The sequence below is a fragment of the Schistocerca nitens genome, chromosome 4 (assembly GCF_023898315.1).
Source record: "Schistocerca nitens isolate TAMUIC-IGC-003100 chromosome 4, iqSchNite1.1, whole genome shotgun sequence".
Classification (NCBI taxonomy): Eukaryota; Metazoa; Arthropoda; class Insecta; order Orthoptera; family Acrididae; genus Schistocerca; species Schistocerca nitens.
This window is the reverse complement of record NC_064617.1, coordinates 944692681-944716305: the sequence shown is the minus strand read 5'-3', so window position 1 is coordinate 944716305 and position 23625 is coordinate 944692681. Positions and strand designations below refer to the sequence as shown.

Below are 23625 nucleotides of genomic sequence, written 5' to 3'. Positions count from 1 at the left end.
TAACCTCGTAACCGATGTGGAAGAATCGGTGCTACATATGTCACTCGACGATACACATCAGCAAAGTCATTGCAGCGCCACTGATATGCACGGAGATTACCGTTTTCACAGTATTTGTTGCCCTATGACAGAATCTTACGCTTTGTTTTTAGGATTCTTCAGGACTTCAATGATTCCAGACTTATTACTGAACGTTCACTGACTGTCACATGTTGTTTGCGGACAACTATTTCAAGTTAATTATAGTCGACATAATAGTGTGGGAGATTCAGCAACTGTATAAATGTTTAAGCTAATTCCCATTTATTATTCCATCCCAATTGCACATTTTTAATTAGATTACATGTGTGAATCACTCTGAATCACTTTCAGCCCTAAGTAGTTCCGTCAGCAACCCATCTTGTCTTCTTAGAACACAGCACACTTATATATGGTTCTGAGTAGACAAAAAGGGTTTCTGAGGCAACTATTTAGATATGAAGATGATCCAAAGTGATCAAAACATATAATCTAATTAAAAATGTGCAACTGAAACGGAAAAATAAACGAGAACTATCTTAAATTTCAAGTTAGCATCAATTCAATTTTTACTCTCTCTAAATGTTTTCAATATCACAGATGAAGGCGATATCATTGCAGCACATCATCATAATTTTGGAAGTTGTTATTTCGTTTGACCGCGATATAACAGCTCTCACTCGGAAGTATGGGCATTGTAAATGTGAAATCTATATCCTGTTGTATTTGTCTTCGTTGGATACTTTTTGCCTAATCTCCCAACTGCTTCCCTTTATTGCCGATGTTCTAATGAAGGTAAATAGATGATTGAGATTGGTTATCACAAAAAACATTTACTGTAGTTTATAATATGCTGTTATGGTCATCATTTTTTTTAGATTTTTTTCCATAGAAAACGCAGAGTGTTTGTTCTACATAGAGCAGATAAACAGTTATTAACATCTTACTTAGACTGTGAACTGGCACCACTTAGTACCAGTAAGATGGATGTAGAGGAATGACGGGCAAAGTTTACGCAGGTTGATATCGTGGTCTGGAGAGTTGCGTGCCTAGGAAGTGGATGAAGGATGGAGAAGGCTCCCCCGCCCCCCATGGTTTAAAAACTAAACTCGTAGATCCTGAGCAAGCAGAGGCTGTTGCATTCTTTGTTCAAAAGGGACGCACAAAGGTCGAAGCGAAGGTTAGGAGAGATTCGTGCGTCTGTAAAAATATGTATGCGCGATCTTACAACTACCACCACCACACCTCAGCAAAAGATCAGGCAGAAAACCCGAGAAAATTTTGATCCTATGTAAGGCTTCCATTCGGCCCTTCGTTGACCAGTTTGGTGTGGCAGTTGAAGACAGCAAAATGAAAGCCAAAATTTTAAATTTCACTTTCAAGAAATCGTTCACACAGGAGACTCGTACAAACATATGGTCATTTGACCATCGGACAGACTCCCTTATGGACGACCTAGTAATAAGCATACCTTGTGTACAGAAACAACTGAAAGATTTGAAAACAAATAAATCACCAGGTCCGGATGGATCCCCATTTCGATTTTACAAAGTGTACTCTACTGCAGTCCGTTACCTAGCTTGCATTTATCGCAATTCTCACGCCCAGCACATAGTTTCAAGCGACTGGAAAAAATCGCAAGTGACTTCAGTATATACCAAAGGTAAAAGAACGTACCCGAAAAATTACAGGCCAATCTCCCAGACTTCCATTTGCTACAGAATCATGGAACATATACCCAGTTCGAATGTAATAAACTTTCTTGAGGCTATGAAACTGATGACCACGAATCAGCATTGTTTTAGAAAGCATCGCTCGTGCGGAACTCGTCTTGCTCTTTTCTCACGTGATATACTGAGAACTATGGATGAAGAGCAACAGGAAGATCCCATATTTCTAGATTTCCGGAAAGCATTTGACACGGTACGAGCATATGGAATAAGTTCCCATGTGGTATGTGGCTCAAAGACTTCTTAAATAGTAGAAGCTGGAAGCGGTTGTCAGGGACTATAGAAGAACCACACAAAGGCAAGTGACTTAATCTACATATCGGATTACAATACTATTTCTTCAAAGTACACGAACAGTGGCGCTGTTTACTGACTACGCGGTTTCACGAACAACGTGATGCTGATTACTGTCGGACAATTACTGGCAGGAGGCGAAACACGGATTCACACTTACAACCACAGAGTAAATGTCAATGTCTGCCAACCCTGTAATGAAAAAAAGCTCATGTAACAGCCAGGATCTAGGAAAATTGCAAAGATGTCATTTTGGGATGTAGGGAAACTGAGCCCCGTGCAGTTCCGCATATGTAGTGAAAGGGACCAAACTGCTGAGGTCTTCGGTCCGTAGACTTACACATTATGTCAACTAACTTAAGCTAAGAACAACACACACACCCATGCCCGAGGGAGGACTCGAACCTCCGGTGGGAGGGGCCGCGCAATCCGCTTCAAACCGCGCGGCCAGTGAATGGTGCCAAAAGTTGTATAAGATTGGTAGATAAAGTTAAACCTGAAGTTCGTTAAACAGATTTTGATTTCCCTCGACTTAAACGTTAATTCCAATATATATACAGCAAGGACCGAGGTATTCTAGGTGGGTTCAAGTGGATTCCCCTTGCAACCCCTGATCTGTGTCGTAGATTTACCACATCTTTGACCCTTTGAACAAGGCGGTTCGTGGTCAACGCTTCATGTAGATATGCGAGTTCAAACAGGAGGTGGAAAAGTGGCTTCAAGAGCAACAAAACTCTGCATTCTCAGAATTTTCATAAAATAAATATTAAACATTATGTACGTTGTTGTTGCCGGCCGGTGTGGCCGAGCGGTTCTGGGCGCTTCAGTCTGGAACCGCGCGACCGCTACGGTCGCAGGTTCGAATCCTGCCTCGGGCATGAATGTGTGTGATGTCCTTAGGTTAGTTAGATTTAAGTAGTTCTAAGTTCTAGGGGACTGATGACCTCAGAAGTCCCATAGCGCTCAGAGCCATTTGCACCATTTTTTTATGTTGTTGTTGTTCTTCTTCTTCTTCTTTTTCTTCTTCTTCTTCTTGTGTGGAAGAAAACATGTACGTAACTTAAACTGTTTGTTTACCCTCGAAAACCAAATTCACCTCCATGCTAATAATAAAAACTAAAATGTAACACTCGGAGTTAATCGTTAAAAAACACATAGTTTTCGCTACAAGTCAGGTAATACCAATATTATTTTCTGTAGGCAGCTAAGGCATGCAAACCAAAATATATCCTAAACAGGTTAATATGTGATATGTCCAGAGGGTAAACGCTACAAACTCAATTCGACTCACGTGCGGTAATCGCTTTGAGTCACAGAGGAACTAATTACACCACTTTGAGTTCTCTGTGTGTTGTTTACGCTGTAAAGTGCTTGTTTGGAACTGCGAAGATGATTGAAAATCAAGCAGCTTGTGAGATTAGATCTGAAATACGTTTTGTGAATGTGAAGAACACTAAAGTAGTCGACATACATGGTCAAATTTGCAAGATTTACGGGGAAAATGCGATGAATGATTCAGTGGAAGATAGCTCCAGAAAGAGCTCTGTAAGAGCACGTCAAATTAAACACCTTTCAGTCGTCAATTTTCAACATTATTTTGTTAGGCAACCAGTTTCAGCGTTTTGCTGCGTAATCTTGAGGCCACTGCCCGACCGATAGGAATAATCTACGCAACGCGGGGTAGCCGCGCGGTCTAGGGCGCCTTGTCACGGCCCGCGCGGCTCCCCGCGTCGGAGGTTCGTGTCCTCCCTCGGGCATGGGTGTGTGTGAGAGATCTACCTCGCTGTGATCGAAGCGTGTGGTCGGTCAGGAACCTGAAGATGGCGTAGTAAAACGATGAAGCTGGTTGCCTAACAAAATAAGGTTGAAAATTGAGGCTAAAATGTGTTTAATTTGACATACTCTTACAGATCTCTCTCTGGAGCTAGTCTGACCAAGTTGCGTACAGCTCTGACCTCATCTCTAGCAGCTGGCACCTCTTATAGTACCTGAGAATGTTCCTCTTTAGTCGAAACTTCAACATGGAATACAATCTCAAAGAACATGTTATCTGCAACTCAAGTCGTCGAAGAAAGCACTTGAGAATTCACGACATCCAGAAACAGAGAGCCCCAGTATGCCTATATCGATATTATTTTAGAGGTGTATATAGGGCCTGAAGATGGCTTATTCAATTACCACAACTGGTAGTAAAAATGAAATAAGTTCTCAATTTGCACAGATTTTTGGTGAATTTCTTCGTTAAATAAGAAGTTAAGCACTGTCCGGCTTGACTAGCACTAGGATGGGTCACCATCCCGTTCTGCCGAGTGCTGTTGGCAAGCAAGGTGCACTCTACCCTTGTGAGGCCAATTGAGGCTCTATTGGACTGAGAAGTGTCGACACTGAAAACAGACAATGGCCAGGAGGGCGGTGTTCTGACTACATGCCCCTCCGTATCCGCATGCGGTGACACCTTAGAGTGAGGATGACATGGCGGCCCGTCGGTAACGTTGGGACTTAAAGACCTGTTCGGACGGTGTTTGTTTGAAAGGACACGATCATTGGCTTTCGGGCCAAGCGTAGAAGAATTACCGAAATGACTAAATTTGTTAACTATTCGTGTTCCGCCGTGGTTGAACTGTACTGTACATGGCAAAATGGCGCCATCGAAAACCAGGCAACTGCAATGCACCATGGGCCGTAGATGACATGTGTGAACGGCGGCTGCGAAGATGTTACGGGTGAGCAGATGTACAACTATTGAAGCCGGCTGCTGTGGCCGACCGGTTCTAGGCGCTTTAGTCCGGAACCGCGCTGCTGCTACGGTCGCAGGTTCGAATCCTGCCTCGGGTATGGATGTGTGTGATGTCCTTATGTTAGTTAGGTCGTAGTTCTAAGTCTAGGGGACTGAAGACCTCAGATGTTAAGTCCTATAGTGCTTAGAACCATTTCACCATTTTTACAACTACTGAGCAACTGACAGCCCAGATAAACCAAGGGTCTTCCAACAATGCATCCTCAACGACCATTTAGCGAACGTTGCTGCGTGTGGCAATCCCCTGCAGGCACCTGGTTCATGCACTCAAGCTGGCTGTTGTTCATCGACGACTAAGGCTGGAAACTGGACGCCAGTACAGCAGCAGGACATCCAGTGAGAGGTGACAGGTGGTCGTCTCAGGTGAATCACGTTTTATGCTCCATGAGACAGATGGCCGTTGTGGTCTACGGCGTCAAACATCTGAAAGCAATTGCCCTATAACATTCGTCGGAAGGGCCCAGAACGGAACAGGCAGCATTATTGTCTGCGGAGTGTTTTCGTGGCATTCCCTGTGTAGTGTAACGACGTAAGTTTTGTATAAATGATTTTCTTTTGCCATATGACCATGTGTAGACTTCGTCACCAACGTCAGTTACAAAACACTTCAAACTTATTTAACCTCTTTTTAATGTTGTCTCTGAATGGTTCTTGAACGAAACTGTAAGTAAAACATCATCATTTGAGTCGTATGCGCAGAATTACGTCACTCAGTCCAATTGGTTTGCGCAAACTTTTTTTCAATGTAGATGTTGTTTGTTTTTCTCAGAAATTATATTAATGCAAGTTATCTGCTTTAATAAAAATTAAAACCACATTGAATAAACTTTTAAGACTCAAACTCGCGATCAATGTTGTCAAAAATTAATAATCTTGTCAAATAAATCAGTAATACTTCTTCCTGAATACAATTCTTCATAAATAAATTCTCGGAACACGTATTTAAACTTTTGTAGTATACACTACTTTATTATCTTCATATGTACTACATATAGACGTGAACCTGAGCCTTGACAAGATAGGACTGAACATTTACAACATGATTAAACTTTCTATGACGTCATTGTTGTAGAAATATTACAAATTCTTATTTTTCAGTTTTTAGAAGCACGACGCAACAACTCGGTTTCAGGATCTTCTGTTGCTCTTTGGCTGTCGACCCGCGACGTATAGTGACCAGCAATTTTCTCTCTGGTCCCGGCAGTGAAGATGCTGTCTCCGTTCGTTGCGCCGCCCTCTCCGTACATGAAACATAAAAATAAATGCAAAACTTAAGATAATTCACAAACATTACAAATATTACAAAATACATAAACAAAACACTAAATTAAACTTATATTCACCTGCAAACTGGGCTGACACTGGTGGATGGGTGACGCTTCAATTTCGCGTCCCGCTACACCTGGCAGATCTCGTCATTCTGCTGGAAGGCACAATGGATTAACACAAGTATGCATCTACCCTGTAGACGATGACCACCCCTACATTTACTTTCTTTTTCCTCAGCATGGTGGTATCTACCAGCAGGAGAATGTAACGAAACTTCCTGGCTGATTAAAACTGTGTGTCGGACCGACACTCGAACTGGGGACCTTTGCCTTTCGCGGGCAAGTACTCTACCACCTGAGCTACCTAAGCACGACTCACGACCCGTCCTCACAATTTTCCTTCCGTCAGTACCTCGTCTCCTACCTTCCAAACTTCACAGAAGTTCTCCTGCGAAACTTGCAGGACTAGCACTGCTGGAAGAAAGGATATTGCGGAGAAACGGCTTAGCCACAGCCTGGGGTGTGTTTCCAGAATGAGTTAGAGTCTCGGTCCGGCACACAGTTTTAACCTCCCAGGAAGTTTCAAAACCAGCGTACACTCCGCTGCAGAGTGAAAATTTCATTCAGGACAATGTAACGTGTCAGACATTTCGCACTATATGTGCGTGGTTCAAAAATCACCAGGATAGGTTTGTCGTACTCCTGTGGCCATCAAACCTCTCGGATTTAAGCCCAATCGAGACTCACTGTTCGCGCCATTGATCCTCAATCGAGAAACCTAGCGCCACTGGCCGCGGCTTTGGAATCAGCGTGGCTCCACATCCCTGTCGCTACCTTCCATCACCTCATTGACTCTCTTACTGCACGTCTTGCAGTGGTGCGCACTGCAAAAGATTGTTATTCAGACTTTTGAAGGTCGTCACATTAATGTGATCGGACACAGTGCTATTAGTACAAAAGACTTTGTTTTCACATAAAATGTTGGTTTTTGTCTTATGAAAGCCTAAAGGATAGTACTTTGATGTTTCATAAATTACACGACTTGTGAGGAGTTGTCGCGAAGAACAAATTATAAACGGAATAATTCACACCCACAATTTTTTCTGAGCGACAGGGAGAATATTCAGTGAAATGAGCAATGCAAATGAAATCAGAAAAGCAGATACACTTACTAATGGAAATTATTCACACCTGTCAACCTCTGTGAGTCTTTGTTTGTTAACTTCAAGTAAGAAATCATTACAATCCTTCTTCAAGTGTAACAGAATATCTTTAGAACAATGTTGCCGCTGAAATGATTGTACGCAACAGAATATAAATTTTATAGAAACAAACTGAAGTTTGAAGAAATATTTTTCTTTTGTAGGCTTCCTTTGCAAGACTTTCTTTGCCTCCTGGGCTATTATCTGGATATAGATTACCACAGTTTGGGTTTGGATTTTTATTTTCTGCCGCAGTGAAGAACAATTTCACCTTAGCAGTAGCATCAGCAGTATCTTGCGAGTGTGCGGAAGAAGAGTATTTAATATTTGAGCAAAACTGTTTACTGTACACACAGGAAAGAGCTACACTGCTAGTGGGGGCTGTGTGGAAGGGACTGGCTGGTTTTTTAGGTTAGAAGGTCTCAGGAAACCATATAAATGTCGTCTGTCTAAAAGGGGGCAGGTAAACCACAATAATGCAGTTGTAGCAGTAAATTGTCGTAGCTGTGTTGGAAAAGAACAAGAGCTCCAAGCCCTAATAAAAAGCACTGAAGCTCAAATAGTTGTAGGTATGCAAAGCTGGCTAAAGCCGAAAATAACTTAAGCTGAAATTTTTTCAAACGACCTAACAGTGTTCAGAAAGGATAGATTAAATACAGTTGGTGGTGGAGTATTTAGTTGCTGAACAATTCAAGGAAAACTTGAGTATCATTTCAAATAGGTACCCCACTTATACAATTGTAGTCGGTCGTGACTTCAATTTACCCTCGATATGCTGGAAAAATGCGTTTAAAGTCGACGGCAGGCATAAAAAGTCATCCGAAATTATAGTGAATGCTTTCTAGGAAAATTATTTTGGACAATTAGTTCATGAGTCCATTCGAAGCGTAAAAATTTCCGAAATCGTACTTGACCTCTTAGTAACACACAGTCATGGTCCAATAGTGAGTATCGTGACGAATACAGGGATTAACAACCACAAGGAAGTTGCTGGTAGGCACCTACAACCATCAAAAAGATACGCATAGTATATCTATTTAAAAAAGCTGATAAAAATGCTCTTAACGCCCTTTTTAAGAGACGGCCTTCACTCCTTACGATGTAATCATGTAAGCAAAAAAAAAAAAAAGATGTAAAATGAAATCAAAGAAATAGTATCGACGGCAATTGAGAGGTATATACCACATAAATTAATAAGTGATGGTACTGATCCCCCACGTCACACAAAACAGGTCAGGTCTCTGTTGCAGAAGCAACGAAAAAAGAATGCCAGATTTAAAATAACGCAAAATCCCCAAGACTGGCAAAGTTTCCCAGAAGTTCGAAATATAGCGCGTACCTCAATGCAAGATGCTTTTAATAATTTCGACAACGAAACTCTACCTCGGAATCTGCCAGAAAACCTAAAAAGATTCTGGTCATACATAAAGCACACAAGTGGCAAGAAGCAGTCAATACTTTCACTGCGCGATAACAACGGTGAAGTCACTGATGACTGCCACTAAAGCGGAGTTATTAAAGACGGTTTTCCGAAACTCCATCACCAAAGAAGACGAAGTAAATATTCCTGAATTCCAATCAAGAACAACTGCCAAAATGAGAAAGGTAGATATCCTCGGTACAGCAAAGCAGCTTAAATCACTCAATAAAGGCATGGCCTCCGGTCCAGATTGTTAGCAGAAAGGTTCCTTTTGGAGTATGCTGAGACAATAGCTCCATATTTAGCAGCTACATACCATAGATGGCTCACAGAAAGATCCGTACCTAAAGGCTGGAAAAGTGCTCCAGTCACATCAATACCCAAAAAGGAAAATAGGAGTAGGGTTTTGGAACATGTACTGTGTTCGAACATTTTGATTACCTCGAATAAAACGATTTATTAACACATAGCACGGTTTCAGAAAATATCGTTCTTGTGAAACGCAACTATCTCTTTACACTCATGAAGTAATGAGTCCTATCGACACAGGATGTCACATTGATTCCATATTTTTAGATTTCCAGGCTTTCGACACCGTTACTCACAAGCGTCTTCTAACCAAACTGCGTACCTGTTGAATGTCGCCTCAGTTGTGCGACTGGATTCGTGATTTTCTGTCAGAAAGGTCACAGTTCGTAGTAATAGACGGAAAACCATCGAGTAAAGCAGAAGTAATATTCGGAGTTTCCCAAGGGAGTGTTATAGGCCCTCTATTGTTCCTGATCTGTATTAACGACATAGGAGACAATCTTAGTAGCCGTCTTAGATTGAATGCAGATGATGCTGTCATTTATCGTCTTGTAAAGTGATCATATGTCCAAAAGGAATTGCAAAATGATTTAGGTAAGATATCTGTATAGTGCGACAAGTGACAGTTGACTCTGAATAAAGAATAGTGTGAATTATTCACAAGAGTACTAAAAGAAAGCCACTAAATTTCGATTACGCGATAAGTCACACAAATCTGAAGGCTGTAAATTCAACTAAATACTTAGGCATTAGAATTACAAATACCCTAAATTAGAGCGATCACATAGATAATGTTGTGGATAGAGCAAACCAAAGACTGCGATTCATTGGCAGAACACTTACAAGGTGCAACAGTTCTACTAAAGGGACCGCTTACACCACGCTTGTCCGCCCTATTCTGGAGTATTGCAGTGCGGTGTGGGATCCGCATCAGGTTGGACTGATGGTTGACATCGAAAAAGTACAATGAAGGGCAGCTCATTTTGTATTATCGCGAAATAGGGGAGATAGTGCGACAGAGGTGATACGTGAATTGGAGTGGCGATCATTGAAACAAAGGCGTTTTCGTTGCGACGCGAGCTTCTCGTGAAATTTCAATCACCAGTTTTCTCCTCTGATCGCGAAAACACCCACCTGCATAGGGAGAAATGATCATCACGATAAAATAAGAGAAATCAGGGCTCCCACAGGGAAGGGTAAGTGCTCTTTTTCCCCGTCGATGGTGGTTTATTGAGCCCTCCGTTAGACACTTTATTGTGAATGGCAGGATGGTTCAGATGGCTCTGAGCACTTGGGACTTAACATCTGGGGTCATCAGTCCCCTAGATTTGGGGCTATTTAAAGCTATGTAATCTAAGGGCATCACGCACATCCACGCCCGAGGCAGGATTCGAACCTGCGACCGTGGCGGTCGCGCGGTTACGGACTGAGGCATCTGGAGCCGCTCGGCCACCGCGGTCGGCGTTAATGGCAGAGTAATAGCGTAGATGTGGATGCGAGACGGTGATTCATCACCTAAATCTCATCCAGTTTTCGTGCGTATGTGATGATGCTGTTTCTCGACATTCAACTTGGACTATCGCCCTTCTGCTAGGCAAAGGTGACTTATCGGTTCAACTACCCTTTTCCTGCTGGTTTTTTTCTTCTGATATGTTACAATACAGCAACACCGAGCCTAACGTGGGCAGGTAGGGTGGGAAAGTATTGGACGTAGAATGGGGGCTAGTCCTGCCAAAGGATGCGTCCGTGGTGGGCGTGACAGGCCTATCGTTAGCCATGGTCGGAATCCGATTTCTCTAGGATGGTTAGGGGAACCGGATGTCGATGCCAGCGGCGTGGAAGTGTGGTCCCAACGTGGCGTAACCCATGGACAGAGTCCCGCAAGGCATCCACTTTCCCATAGAGCCGCCGCGCGTTGTTGCGTATGGTCGTCTTTAGGGGGACGATATCCGCTTCCTCGTGGAGAGTCACAATTCTGGTGAGTGGCGGGGCGTGCAGGCCCCACCTGAGCACCTTGTTCTGCAGGCGCTGCAACGTCCGCATCCTGGTGGCACTAATCGTGGCCCATGCAGCAGATCCATACGTGAGGGCAGACAGGATAACTGTTCGGTAAATGCGGAGCTTGGTATGCAGGTTAAGTTCCCTACTGCGGAAGAGTGGGTACAAAGCCCTGGTTAGCTTTTGCCCCTTGTTGGCGACGTACTCCGCATGACAGTGGAAGAGCAACTTGTGGTCCATCTGGACCCCGAGATGGGTGGTTGTCGGGAACCAGGGCACCTGCACGCCTGCAATCGAAATATTGCGGTGGAGGACCGGGCGCCGTTTCGTAAAATAGCCTGCCGTAGTTTTGACGGCATTGAGAGCTATTTTGTTTGTCCTGTACCAGGTGATGGTGGCGTCCACCTGTCGCTGGAGGCAGGCGACGACGGCGCCAGAAATGCGGCCAGTGGTGTATAGTGCTGTGTCGTCAGCATATTGTGCAACGGGCACTTGCGAAAGACAGGCATATCATTAATGCAGATATTAAGGAAGAATGGGAGATAGTACCGATCCTAGTAGAGTGACTTTCCTTGCTGTGGGTTTAGAGGGAAAATATAGCGCGAGGTGGTGCGTTTCGCCTGCGCGAGCGAAATGTTTATTCCATGACTTAGCGTTTGCTCCATGGCGAGCGAAGAAAAGTAACAAAATTGGAATGTAAGAGGACTTTCTTACGAGACACCATGACGAGAGGACGTGTAGGAAGTGTATTCGATGAAACAGTCGTTGTTAGCCGCCATTATGTATAATTTGCGTCTTTTGAGATTCACAAGCGATATTTTAGCCGGATCACAACGAATTATCCAATAAATATTATTCTGGAACATTAATACAATGTATTTCAGTGTTTCTCCAAGTACCGACGGAATATTCCATGAATATTAATGAGCAGTTTCAGCATGTTCAAACCTCCATCATCAGGTGGATTTTCATTTGTTAGTATGACATTTTTTTACTAACAAATGTAAATCCACCTGATGATGGAGGTTTCAACCTTTGAAACACGTCGTGGAGCTAAATAAACGATGACTGAATATAGTACACTTGTTGTTTCATTTCATTTTCGCATTTAAAGCCAATGACTTTTGCTACTCTTGCTCTGCCGAGTTAGTGCTCCATCAGATCTAGTTGTCGACAGTATGTCACATCATCAGTATCCTCAATACAGATATCGCATTATCACTCAGTGTCGAATATTCACAAGAAAATGTAGTAGCAAAGTAATCGTTTCATGGAATTTTCTGACACATTAAAACTTCATAGAAGTTATTCTGCATATCAAGTGGTACTAGCACTCATGGAAGAAAAGAGACAGTGCAGAAGTCGCTTGGGTACAGTGCTGAGAATTGTTCCCAGAACATGAAGTTGGAGTGTAGGGCGCGTTCTGAATCGTCCTGGATAGCTGCGTCAGTAAAAAAAACACTCACGTAATAAAAGGTTATGGTTCTCAGTCCCATTCAGGTACGTAGTATTAATCTGCTAGGAAATTTCAGAACAGCTCTGATTGAATGATCAGAACCATTTTATAACTGGACACAGTGGAATGAAATGACAAACAGATACTCAGGCATCAGTTTTATTTATAAATAGTACAAAGTGAAAACGTAACAGCTGGTGTCCTTGCAACCCATCAACCATGATAAGCGTGTCCATGAGCCAGACCGTGACCGTAAGCCAGGCCGTGTCCGTACGCCAGTCCGTGCGCTCCGAGCAGAGCGGGGGCGGCGAGGGCGGCGTGGGCGGCGGCGCCGTTGATGTGGGCGTCGCGGGCCTGCGTCTGGGCGACGGCGGTCAGGTGGGCGGCCCTGGCGGCGGCCACGTCGTGGGTGTCGGCCAGGTAGCCGCCGGGTCCCACAGCCACTGGGGCGGGGCCGTACGCGGCGTAGCCGGGGTGCACGCCGTGGGCGGCGGGGGCGGCGGCGATGACGCCGTGGGCGGCGCCCAGGTAGCCGGGCTTGGGGGCGGCGACGGCCGCTGCCAGAATGGCGCTCATCACGACCTGGTGAAGGAGGCAGATGTCAAACTCGATAATTTGAAAACCAGATGAGAAAACATTATAATGAAGTCATGTCAAAAACCAAATAAAAGTTTACACCGATGTTTTTCCAAAATATTATATTCCTGCGTAAACACATAGAGGATGGCGAAACATAAGTACTTGCACGAACTTTGCTTACGAAATTCAGAGGATGAAATTAGCACAAACTGACACCTTCTACTGACGTGGACCCCCCTTCGTTAATAGTAGGTGATAGTTGTGTTACCAGCCATCAAGATTTCCTTCAGTTCCGTAAGCCATAATCTGGTACGATAAGTTTGAGACTAGGCACGAATGGTTTTCTCCCCTGGCTTGTTCCCCGTCTCTAGTGATTTCGTAATCGACAAGTTTTTAAAAACTCGTTACTGCCTTCCTTCCACCATTACCGCTGCATTCAACTCTACTTGGAATCACTGCTAAGAAATTTCTGGGAACACTTCTCGTGGAGAAATGGCTCTGAGCACTATCGGACTTAACGTCTGAGGTCATCAGTCCCCTAGAACTTAGAACTACTTAAACTTAACTAACCCAAGGACATCACACACATCCATGCCCGATGCAGGATTCGAACCTGCGACCGTAGCGTTCGCGAGGTTCCAGACTGAAGCGCCTACAACCGCTCGGCCACACCGGCCGGGGTGGAGAAACAGCCGTCTGGCAAAAACAATCTTGACCGCAGCGAAACATTTATTTACAATTATTATCGGTTTTCGTGGGGACGTGACCATCTTCAGACCATTTATACGATGATGGTAGGCGGTGTCGGTGAACGGAGCAGGTGTTTTGACCCCACCAACGGCAGCTACTGTTTTCAATCCATTTTTGTAATCACCGATAAGAGTCGCACGCATGACTCTGGTTGTGATTATACCGACTGATAAGTGCTTTCGGCATTTATTGAAAAACTGTGACCGTGAACTAGACCTGAACGTCATTCTTATAGTCCTTTCTAAGCTTTGGTGAGCCGTTGACGGGAACCCTGTACCAATCCAGCCAGTACTTAACATCAATTCAGTCACTGTCATACATCTATCGTTTCGTTTCGCCACAGTTTGCCGCTTTATTACCGGTGGCTGCTCAAATGCCCTAGTCAGCAGGAGGGATTAAGCTCTCTTGGATAAACACACTGAGTGCTTAATGTAGTCTGTATTCTTTCTTGTCAATCCATTTGTTAATCACTCTATTACACAGCTTATGGAGTAGTGTGTCCGAGTTGCTCGAAATCGGCTGTGATTAAGACACCATTATGAAGTTTATTGGAAGACGACATGCACTGAATATCTTCTGCTATAATCCTCATGCAATTGCCTTTCTCCACAATGCATTTAAAAATAACTCCCATTGCAAAGTCATATGATTATGTAGTACAAATACTAGTGTTTCTGAACAAAAACCAGAGATTTGAGCTGAATAGTATTTTGTCCTATCGTCTCCATGGCGTCTTCCGAGGGAGCAAAATGACGTACCAAACTGTAAACTTATTATTGTTCGTACTTCTGTACAGTAATTGTTTCCTCGCAACGAGTTTAAGGTGAAACTTCAGAAATATTTCTGTATTGAACAAAGTGATTTCGAAATACTGCGTAAAAGCATGACACAGGATGTTAGAGCACATGAGAATTGATCCCAGATCTGAGCTCGTATCAGTCTCGTAAGAATTCGCTTTGCACATTACTGTGTCCAATTGGCTCAACACCAACTCGATAGCACGCATCGGTATAACTGTATTCCAAACCATTCCCGATGCGAAAATTCACTCAACGTAAGTTAAAGTAAGTTGCCTTTAACGTGTGTTTCGGTGTCGCAAGTATTAACGGAGATGATCTTAGATGTAAAACAGTTTCCTATTCATGTGATATCAGATTTGTAAAAAAATGTACGTACAATAAGATGCACTTGTTGCCCAATGCTAGTACCCTTCATTCCGCATCATAGTCGTTGCCTGAAGCGCATTTCTCTAGGTGTAAAATTATTTGTGAGACTTTTGAACCCTAATGAATAGTATCTCACAACTAATGGACCAAAGGTTCGTCTATTTGTAGTTTAAATATTATGGATAAATATTTTTACTTAACATGTTATTTGTACCAACTGAGTGGTTTGGGATTATCCATTCCCTGTTCTCCTCCGCGTGCGTAAATATCCTGCTCCCCTACGTTTTTCCATAGCACTACTAGGATTCACAAGCATTGCACAATCTACGTTTTGGTTACATTGCACTGGTGGAGACCTGATTTTATATGCCCTTAAGACGGTTTTTGCAAACATTTGAAGCGATCCTCTAAATATTTTTCATCTGAATTTATTTAGTTGTAGAGGGAAACAAAGAATGAAAATGCCTGTTGATGACATTTGTGTGCTGTTCGTTCTTGAACGAGGAGTTAATGTTCAGTAATGACACAACAGTAGTTCATGTAGAGCTGTTGAAAATTGCAGGTCTACGATCGCTACTGTACTGGATCGCTCTGAGGACGTGATACTCACCAGGACCTTCATGGCTGTACGGTGGGCTGTTCGGGGCTGTACCAGCTGTGAACTGTGCAGAATGCGACAGCGGGCAGCCATATATAGCTGGGACCACGGCGTGAAAGGGCGCACGTCCTTCCGTGCGCCGCGCCTGCAGGGGACCACGCCTGTCGCCGTAGATCTCGGACACAGCCTATACAATACATTCCTCTCCGGTAGAAAGTGCTCAAGACAGGGCCGCGTCCAAAATCTGACCTTGCTACTGGACAAACGTGGTTAACTCTCTGACGAAAGAGAAGAAAAACAGAGCCTGCGGTTTTACGCTGACGCTGCTGATCTTTACTAACAAGGGTCATACCGAAAGTAGACAGCAACAATTTTTAAAACCTTTAATATTTATTTTTTAGAGAAGCCAAGCAAAACAGCGTAAGTTACAGCCTTTTCTATCGCTTTTCAAAATGGTCTCCATTTCCTTGCATACACATTTTCTATCGTTCTGTAAGTTTCAGAAAACCCTTACGACAGAACTCCGTACCAGCTGCACAGAGACACTGACGCACAGCTTTCTGGATACCCTCTACCGTCTCGTAGAGTTGGCTCCTCACATGTTCCTTTACAGGGAAAAAGATGATAGCTGGAGGGAGAATGTGGAAGGTGGGGAGAATGTGGAAGAATTTCTCATCCAAAATTTTCTCTCATAAGTTTGTGCTCTTCCGTCAATAAACATGGGACCCAACAGGCACAAACTTTTCTATAACATAAGCTAGAAATCATTTATTGCAGTGCGCCGTCTCCTCCAATTTTAGCAGCGGTTTCATTCACTGTAACAAACCTGTCTTCACTAATGAGCTCACCAACTCCTTCATTGTTGCGCTCCCTAGAGGTAATTTGCGGGCGACCGTTACAACCCAAAACATACACTGGATGTGGGAAAGAAGGCCTCCTCCGTTCAGAATGCGTGCAGCGGAGGACTGTGCAAGTTCTAACAGGCGAAACCGTGCATACGTCCACGCCAACGCCGCTTACACGAACGTATGTAGACGCTTTTCTGCTATACGTTCCGGATTTCAGAAACTATAGCTTTTTTTACAAAATCCATCTCCTTTAAATCATACATAAGCGGACTCTGTCTCATTTACTTTACAATGATTCCTGGTCTCCAGAATGAGATTTTCACTCTGCAGCGGAGTGTGCGCTGATATGAAACTTCCTGGCAGATTAAAACTGTGTGCCCGACCGAGACTCGAACTCGGGACCTTTGCCTTTCGCGGGCAAGTGCTCTACCATCTGAGCTACCGAAGCACGACTCACGCCCGGTACTCACAGCTTTACTTCTGCCAGTATCTCGTCTCCTACCTTCCAAACTTTACAGAAGCTCTCCTGCGAACCTTGCAGAACTAGCACTCCTGAAAGAAAGGATACAGCGGAGGCATGGCTTAGCCACAGCCTGGGGAATGTTTCCAGAATGAGATTTCACTCTGCAGCGGAGTGTGCGCTGATATGAAACTTCCTGGCAGATTAAAACTGTGTGCCCGACCGAGACTCGAACTCGGGACCTTTGCCTTTCGCGGGCAAGTGCTCTACCATCTGAGCTACCGAAGCACGACTCACGCCCGGTACTCACAGCTTTACTTCTGCCAGTATCTCGTCTCCTACCTTCCAAACTTTACAGAAGCTCTCCTGCGAACCTTGCAGAACTAGCACTCCTGAAAGAAAGGATACAGCGGAGACATGGCTTAGCCACAGCCTGGGGAATGTTTCCAGAATGAGATTTTCACTCTGCAGCGGAGTGTGCGCTGATATGAAACTTCCTGGCAGATTAAAACTGTGTGCCCGACCGAGACTCGAACTCGGGACCTTTGCCTTTCGGTAAAGGCAAAGGCAAAGGTCCCGAGTTCGAGTCTCGGTCGGGCACACAGTTTTAATCTGCCAGGAAGTTTGATTCCTGGTCTGACAATAAAGGCCATCGTACACGTAAAATACGACTGACCCATGTCCCGGTTGTACACTTCGTCCTCTTGAAATGCGCACATCTCTGCTATTAAAACTCTCCATACCTACAACGGCTTTCACTGTATCACCAGCACACCGCAAAGTTAAAGATTCTGAAAACTGACTACAGTGAACCTGCGTGCAGACGCTTAATCAAAGGCACTTGGTACATATGTGAATGACGCCTTCCGACATATCCGACCACACTGCAATCGTGGCTCGAATGTGTTAAGCCTGCATTGCGCCGAGCAGATGATGTGCAGGCACCACACGAAGGAATTTTATAACATGATGTTCCGCGAACTTTCTGTACAAGCGCCTTCACAGGTTGGGAGTTCTGCTATAAAACGAGCTCAGGCTCAAATAATTTCCATAACGCGATGCCGCCTGGAGGGGGTCGCAGCCTGCACAAGGGCCTTTGAATGAGTCCATGGAGAATCGCCGTCGATGTGTCACGTTATCAGAGAAAAACAACGTAGCCGCAGAACCCTACTACAGACGGTCTTACTGCCGGATGGTCGCCGTATGACAACGCAAAAAGGCATTTCCAAAGCCTTTGTCGAACAATACGAAGAAGCGGAACACGACGAGGAAGCCTTCCATGATGTCCCACGAACGTTATCCGCGTGCCTCAACGGGACGGCCGAGCGAGAGTTAAGGAGGGAGACAGATGACGACGTAGCAGAAGCGCTCGATAAGGGAGCGTTGAACTAGTGGCCGGACATTGAAAGATCTCATGACTCCACGACGTACTGACATGTACCACGAATTGATGTTTCTCAATGTGGCTCTTCTACCCGCCTTTGTGGAAGGAATGATCATCCCCATCCTAAAACCATCCTGCTGCACAAGGATACAGGTCTACCGGTCACTGACCCTGTGTAATTGCGACTTCAAGATGTACACTATGTGATCAAAAGTATCTGGACATCTGGCTGAAAATGTCTTAAAAGTTCGTTTCGTGGCACACTCCATCGGTAATTCAATGTGGTTTTGTCCCACCCTTAGCCTTGATGACAGCTTCTACTCTCACAGTCATACGTCCAATCAGGTGCTGGAAGGTTTCTTGGGGAATGGCAGCCCATTCTTCACGGTGCACTGAGGAGAGATATCGATGTCGGTCGGTGAGGCCTGACACGAAGGCGGCATTCCAAAACGTCCTAAAGGTATTCTATAGGACCCAGGTCAGGACTCTGTGCAGGCCAGTCCATTACAGGGATGTTATTGTCGTATAACCACTCCACCACAGGCCGTGCATTATGAACAAGTACTCGATGTGTTGAAAGATGCAGTCGCCATCCTCGAATTGCTCTTCAACAGTGAGAAGCAAGAAGGTGCTTAAAACATCAATGTGGGTCTGTACTGTGATAGTGCCACGCAATACAACAAGGGGTGCAAGCCCCCTCCATGAAAAACACGACCACACCATCACACCAGCGAATTTCACTGTTGGCACTACACATGCTGGCAGATGACGTTCACCGAGAATTCGCCATCCGCACACCCTGCCATCGGATCGCCACATCGTGAACCGTGATTCGTCACTCCACAGAATGTTTTTTTCCACTGTTCAATCGTTCAATGCTTACGCTCCTTACACCAAGCGAGGCGTCGTTTGGCATTTACCGGCATGATGAGCAAGCGCTCGACCATGAAATCCAAGTTTTCTCACCTCCCAGATAACTGTCATATTATTTTCAGTGGATCCTGATGCAGTTTGGAATTCCTGTGTGATGGTCTAAATAGATGTCTGCCTATTACACATTACGACCCTCTTCAACCGTCGGCGGCCTCTGTCAGTCAACAGACGAGGTCGGCCTGCACGCTTTTGTGCTGTACGTGTCCCTTCACGTTTCCACTTCATTATCAAATCGGGAACAGTGGTCCTAGGGATGTTTAGGAGCGTGGAAATCTCGCGTACAGGCGTATGACACAAGTGACACCCATTCACCTGACCATCCGTGAGTTCCACGGAGTGCCCCATTCTGCTCTCTCACGATGTCTAAAGACTACTGAGGTCGCTGATAAGGAGTACCTGGCAGCAGGTGGTAGCACAATGCATCTAACATGAAAAACGTTTGTTTTGGGGGATGTCCTCATACTGTTGATCATATAGTGTTCTACCACCTAAGCGGGAAATAATTTTCAATAAACTTTTATAAAAAAAGTAATCGAACGCCCTTGATAGAGTGGTAACACCGGTTCCGCCATATCACCAATGTTAAGCACTATCGGGCTTGGTTGACATTGGGATGGGTGACCATCCGGCTCTGCCGAGTACTGTTGGCAAATGGAATTCACTCAGCCCAGGTGAGGCCAGTTGAGGAGCTACTTGATTGAGAAGTAGCGCCTGAGGTCAAGAAAGCTGACAACGCCCCTCTGTATCTGCATTCAGTGACACCTATCGACTGAGGAAGACACAGCATTGGTTGATACCATTGGGCCTTCCGAGTCCTGTTCGAACGGAGTCTAGTTTTGGTTTAGTTACTACAAAAAAAAAAAAAAAAAAACAGTTGTAACCCGTTACGAGGACTGAGGGTAACGCCTAACGTTGGACCTTGTCAAATTACAGGGCTATTCAAAAAGAAGGAAGAGATTTCAAACATTTATTGCTTCCAAACTATAAAAGATAGAAACACAATTCCAACGTTCCTGGAAAGAGAAAAGTTCTAATTTTTATGCATTCAATGTGAGCACCATATGGTACTCGACAAGTATCTAAACGGTGGCTCATTTCCGCTTCACACAAAGTAGCAGGTACTTCGTTATCGAATTCAAAGCTTCAACAGTGCGATGCCGTAAACTTTCACGAGTGTTACCGATAGCGGGGATAAAAACCCGGTCTTTTACGTAACCCCAAAGATAAAAGTCACAAGATGTAACGTCTGGAGACATGGGAGGCCACCGACAGTGAAATTCATCTTCTGCTCCTCGTCTTCCAGTTCAACGTCCTGGAATGATGTCATTCAGATAACGTCAGTCGTGCTTAGAGAAATTCTCACGTCGGGTCAAAATGACTCGAGAGATTTTTCTGTTGGTTAATTTCTTTGGTACGTCACTTTATGAGACATACCAGGTTCATGCAGTTCCCTTTACTGCTGAGCTGCTGCAGATAGCGTATTCAGAATCATTGTTGTCTTCCCTGTTTCGCATTATACTGACATTTTGAATGTTTGGCCTGACGCGACTATTGACGTTCTGGCATTATCGTCCGTCTAACCCGACGCGATGTTTTCGTTCCGGTGTTCTCCCAACTGTGTCTGTGAATGTTTGGGCATAAAATACATAGGCTACAAGAGTTCCAAGAAACGTATTTCTTCTTTTAGCGTAAGTAAATCGAATTATTCCCAATTTTCTATTTATATTGTATTTTCGTCCTTTGGTCGAAACGAAAGCGACATGGCTGTTTCTTTTTTCGTGACTCAGAATGACTAAAATATAGACTGCTGATGAAATTATTGCGGAGTTGTTTGGCGAAGATGACGAAGGATCTGCGTGAAAAATCTATGATGCTGAAGACGTCGATCTTGAAAAAAGTGAACACTACACTGATTCAGACATTTTGCTGCTTCTGCTGATGGAACAGTGACTGTGAAAAATGACAAATTTTTTCTGGGCACAGATGTTAAAACCAACTGGAACAAACAGCCATTTAGTGAAAGGGGTTGTGCTAAAAAGCACTTTGCCCCACCTTTACCTGAGCTCATGGCAAAGCAATAAAAATAAAGATACCAGAAGAAGTTTTCTTCCTCCGTTTTGACCGGAATGTAAGTGACAGATTGATTATGTGCATTAACACGCACGCTGTGAAAATCACCGCAAATTCCAAGAGGAGTCGTGAAGCTCAAGTTACAGATCGAGTCGAAATGAAGGCATTTCTTGATTTATTGCTATTTGCTGGAAACTACAGAGCTTTCTATCTCCAGTTCAGAGGTATGGGAACAGGATGGACCTGAAAAGTTTTGTTCCTGCTTCTCTCTGTTCGATTTGATTACACCAGTGATCGAGTTGAGAGAAAGAAATCAGACAAGTGGGCTGCTATTCGTGGATTTCTGGTACTAATAGGAAAAACGCTATGAAAGCCTACACCACAGCAGAATATTAGACGGTTATTGAGAAACTCATTCCATTTTCAGTCTGTTGCTCACTCAGGCAGTATTTGCCTAAAAATGCTAAGAAATACGGAATAAAAGTGTTTGCCTTAGTAGATTCTAAAGCATTGTACTTTCACACGTTTCAAGTGTAAGCAGTAACGCAGCCTGATGGTCCATTCAGGAACTCTGAGAATACTTCAGATGTTCAACGTCTTGTTGCTCATATGACAGACTCAGGAAGGAACATAACTATTGGTAACTGGTATACTAACGTCCCACTTATGTCAACATTACTAGATATGAAGCTGAATTTAGTGGGACCATTACGCAGAAATAAGGGTGAAAATCCTGATTGGTGCCTGGTAAGTAGGCAAAGGAATCTTGAGTTCTAGTTCGTTTCGTTTCACGAAAGAAATGTGATTGGTTTCTTATGTCCCCAGGAAATCTGAGTCAGTTTTGCTAAAATCATCAGTGCCTAGTGATGCCAAAATAGATGCAGAGTGCCGGCCGTGGTGGTCTAGCGGTTCTGGCGCTGCAGTCCGGAATCGCGGGACTGCTACGGTCGCAGGTTCGAATCCTGCCTCGGGCATGGGTGTGTGTGATGTCCTTAGGTTAGTTAGGTTTAAGTAGTTCTAAGTTCTAGGGGACGGATGACCTCAGAAGTTAAGTCCCATGGTGCTCAGAGCCATATGAACCATCTGAACACTAAACTCGAATATCTTTTAAAAGATTAACGCCAGTGGAAAGGTACCAAAAGGATTTTTCTGAAGGAGCTTGCAAACAAACTTATCATGGAGAATATCGTCAGGAGAATTCACAGTAGCCATATATCCCACAATGTTAGGTAGAGAATAAAGTTATTTCTGATGGGCAGAGGCACAGAAGTACTACAACAGCAGCGGCAAGATCGTCGACATCAAACACACTAGGATACGTGAACTGGATCGCACAAAGGGAAGAGATGACATATCTGCCCAAGTACAAATGACAGGCATTCAACTATGTGTGTTACGTGTATGGAACATGTATATGAAGTACATTCCGAAGTTATCTGTACAAAATACTTAGCACACTGAAATATGTTGATGGAGCAATAGGTTCTGTAAGTGTTTAGCACTTTATGGTATGTTCAAAGATCGCCCACAAGTTATAAAATTTCTTCCTAAGAGTAGACACATGTATTCAACTTACTCTGTACCTAGGTTACACTAATCTGTCTCGATTACATAAGTTACTTCTCGTCACGCAGGGTTATAGGCAGTGCGGCATAAACAATAGAAAACTTGAGTTTCTTCTATATGAGTGTTGAGTTTTTGTGACAATATGTCAATTAATGCAAATACAAGGAATTTACGAAATGGTTTCCACAATTTGTAATAGACCTGTACTCCTCGGAAAGTTAATCATTACGAAAAGACTTTCAACTTTAATTTACTTCTCTCTTACATATCAATCGAACTCTCTGAAATCACGTACCGGACTCTCCTCTCATCCAAAGCAACCAAACGCCTCGCGCTCCAAACCCAAATTGTTGTTCCGCGTTGCAACAATGCCGAAACTCACACTAGTCGTGCAACAGATCAAAGACAACCACCGACGCAAAGAAAAGGTCCCTCGCCCCGACCAAGATTGAACGAATGCGGTACGCCTACACTATCTTCCAAAACTGTAACCTCCACAATTGCCTTCTATCCCGGGAAGGTTGTCTCCTCACTCAAGTAGAACTACTCAGGAACCTTATTTGAATGGATGTATGTTTTGAAACCGGCCAGATCGTTCTCACTTTCAGTCACTTCGGCATTTCTCTATTTTGTCAGCAATTTAAATAATTAACAAGAACTTGTTGCTGAGGTGCAGCTTCTTTGACAGCGAATACTTGGCTAATGTAGCCTTCTGACCTACGTGACTTAGCACGATGCATGCAGCCTTGTCCGGCGGATTGCAAAAAAGGAGTTGGCGC

At 44.0% G+C, this 23625-nt stretch overlaps 1 protein-coding gene across 1 annotated transcript; it reads right to left on the bottom strand.

The window, feature by feature from the left end:
• Positions 1–12635: 12635 nt before the first annotated feature.
• Positions 12636–15753, bottom strand: LOC126253598 (cuticle protein 65-like). The gene is made up of 2 exons (XM_049955044.1): positions 15598–15753; positions 12636–13074 (listed from the first exon to the last, which is right to left on the bottom strand). Exons 1-2 carry the CDS (start codon positions 15676–15678, stop codon positions 12706–12708), a joined length of 450 nt encoding a protein of 149 aa, XP_049811001.1. The 5' UTR covers positions 15679–15753; the 3' UTR covers positions 12636–12705.
• Between the last annotated feature and the right edge of the window lie 7872 nt (positions 15754–23625).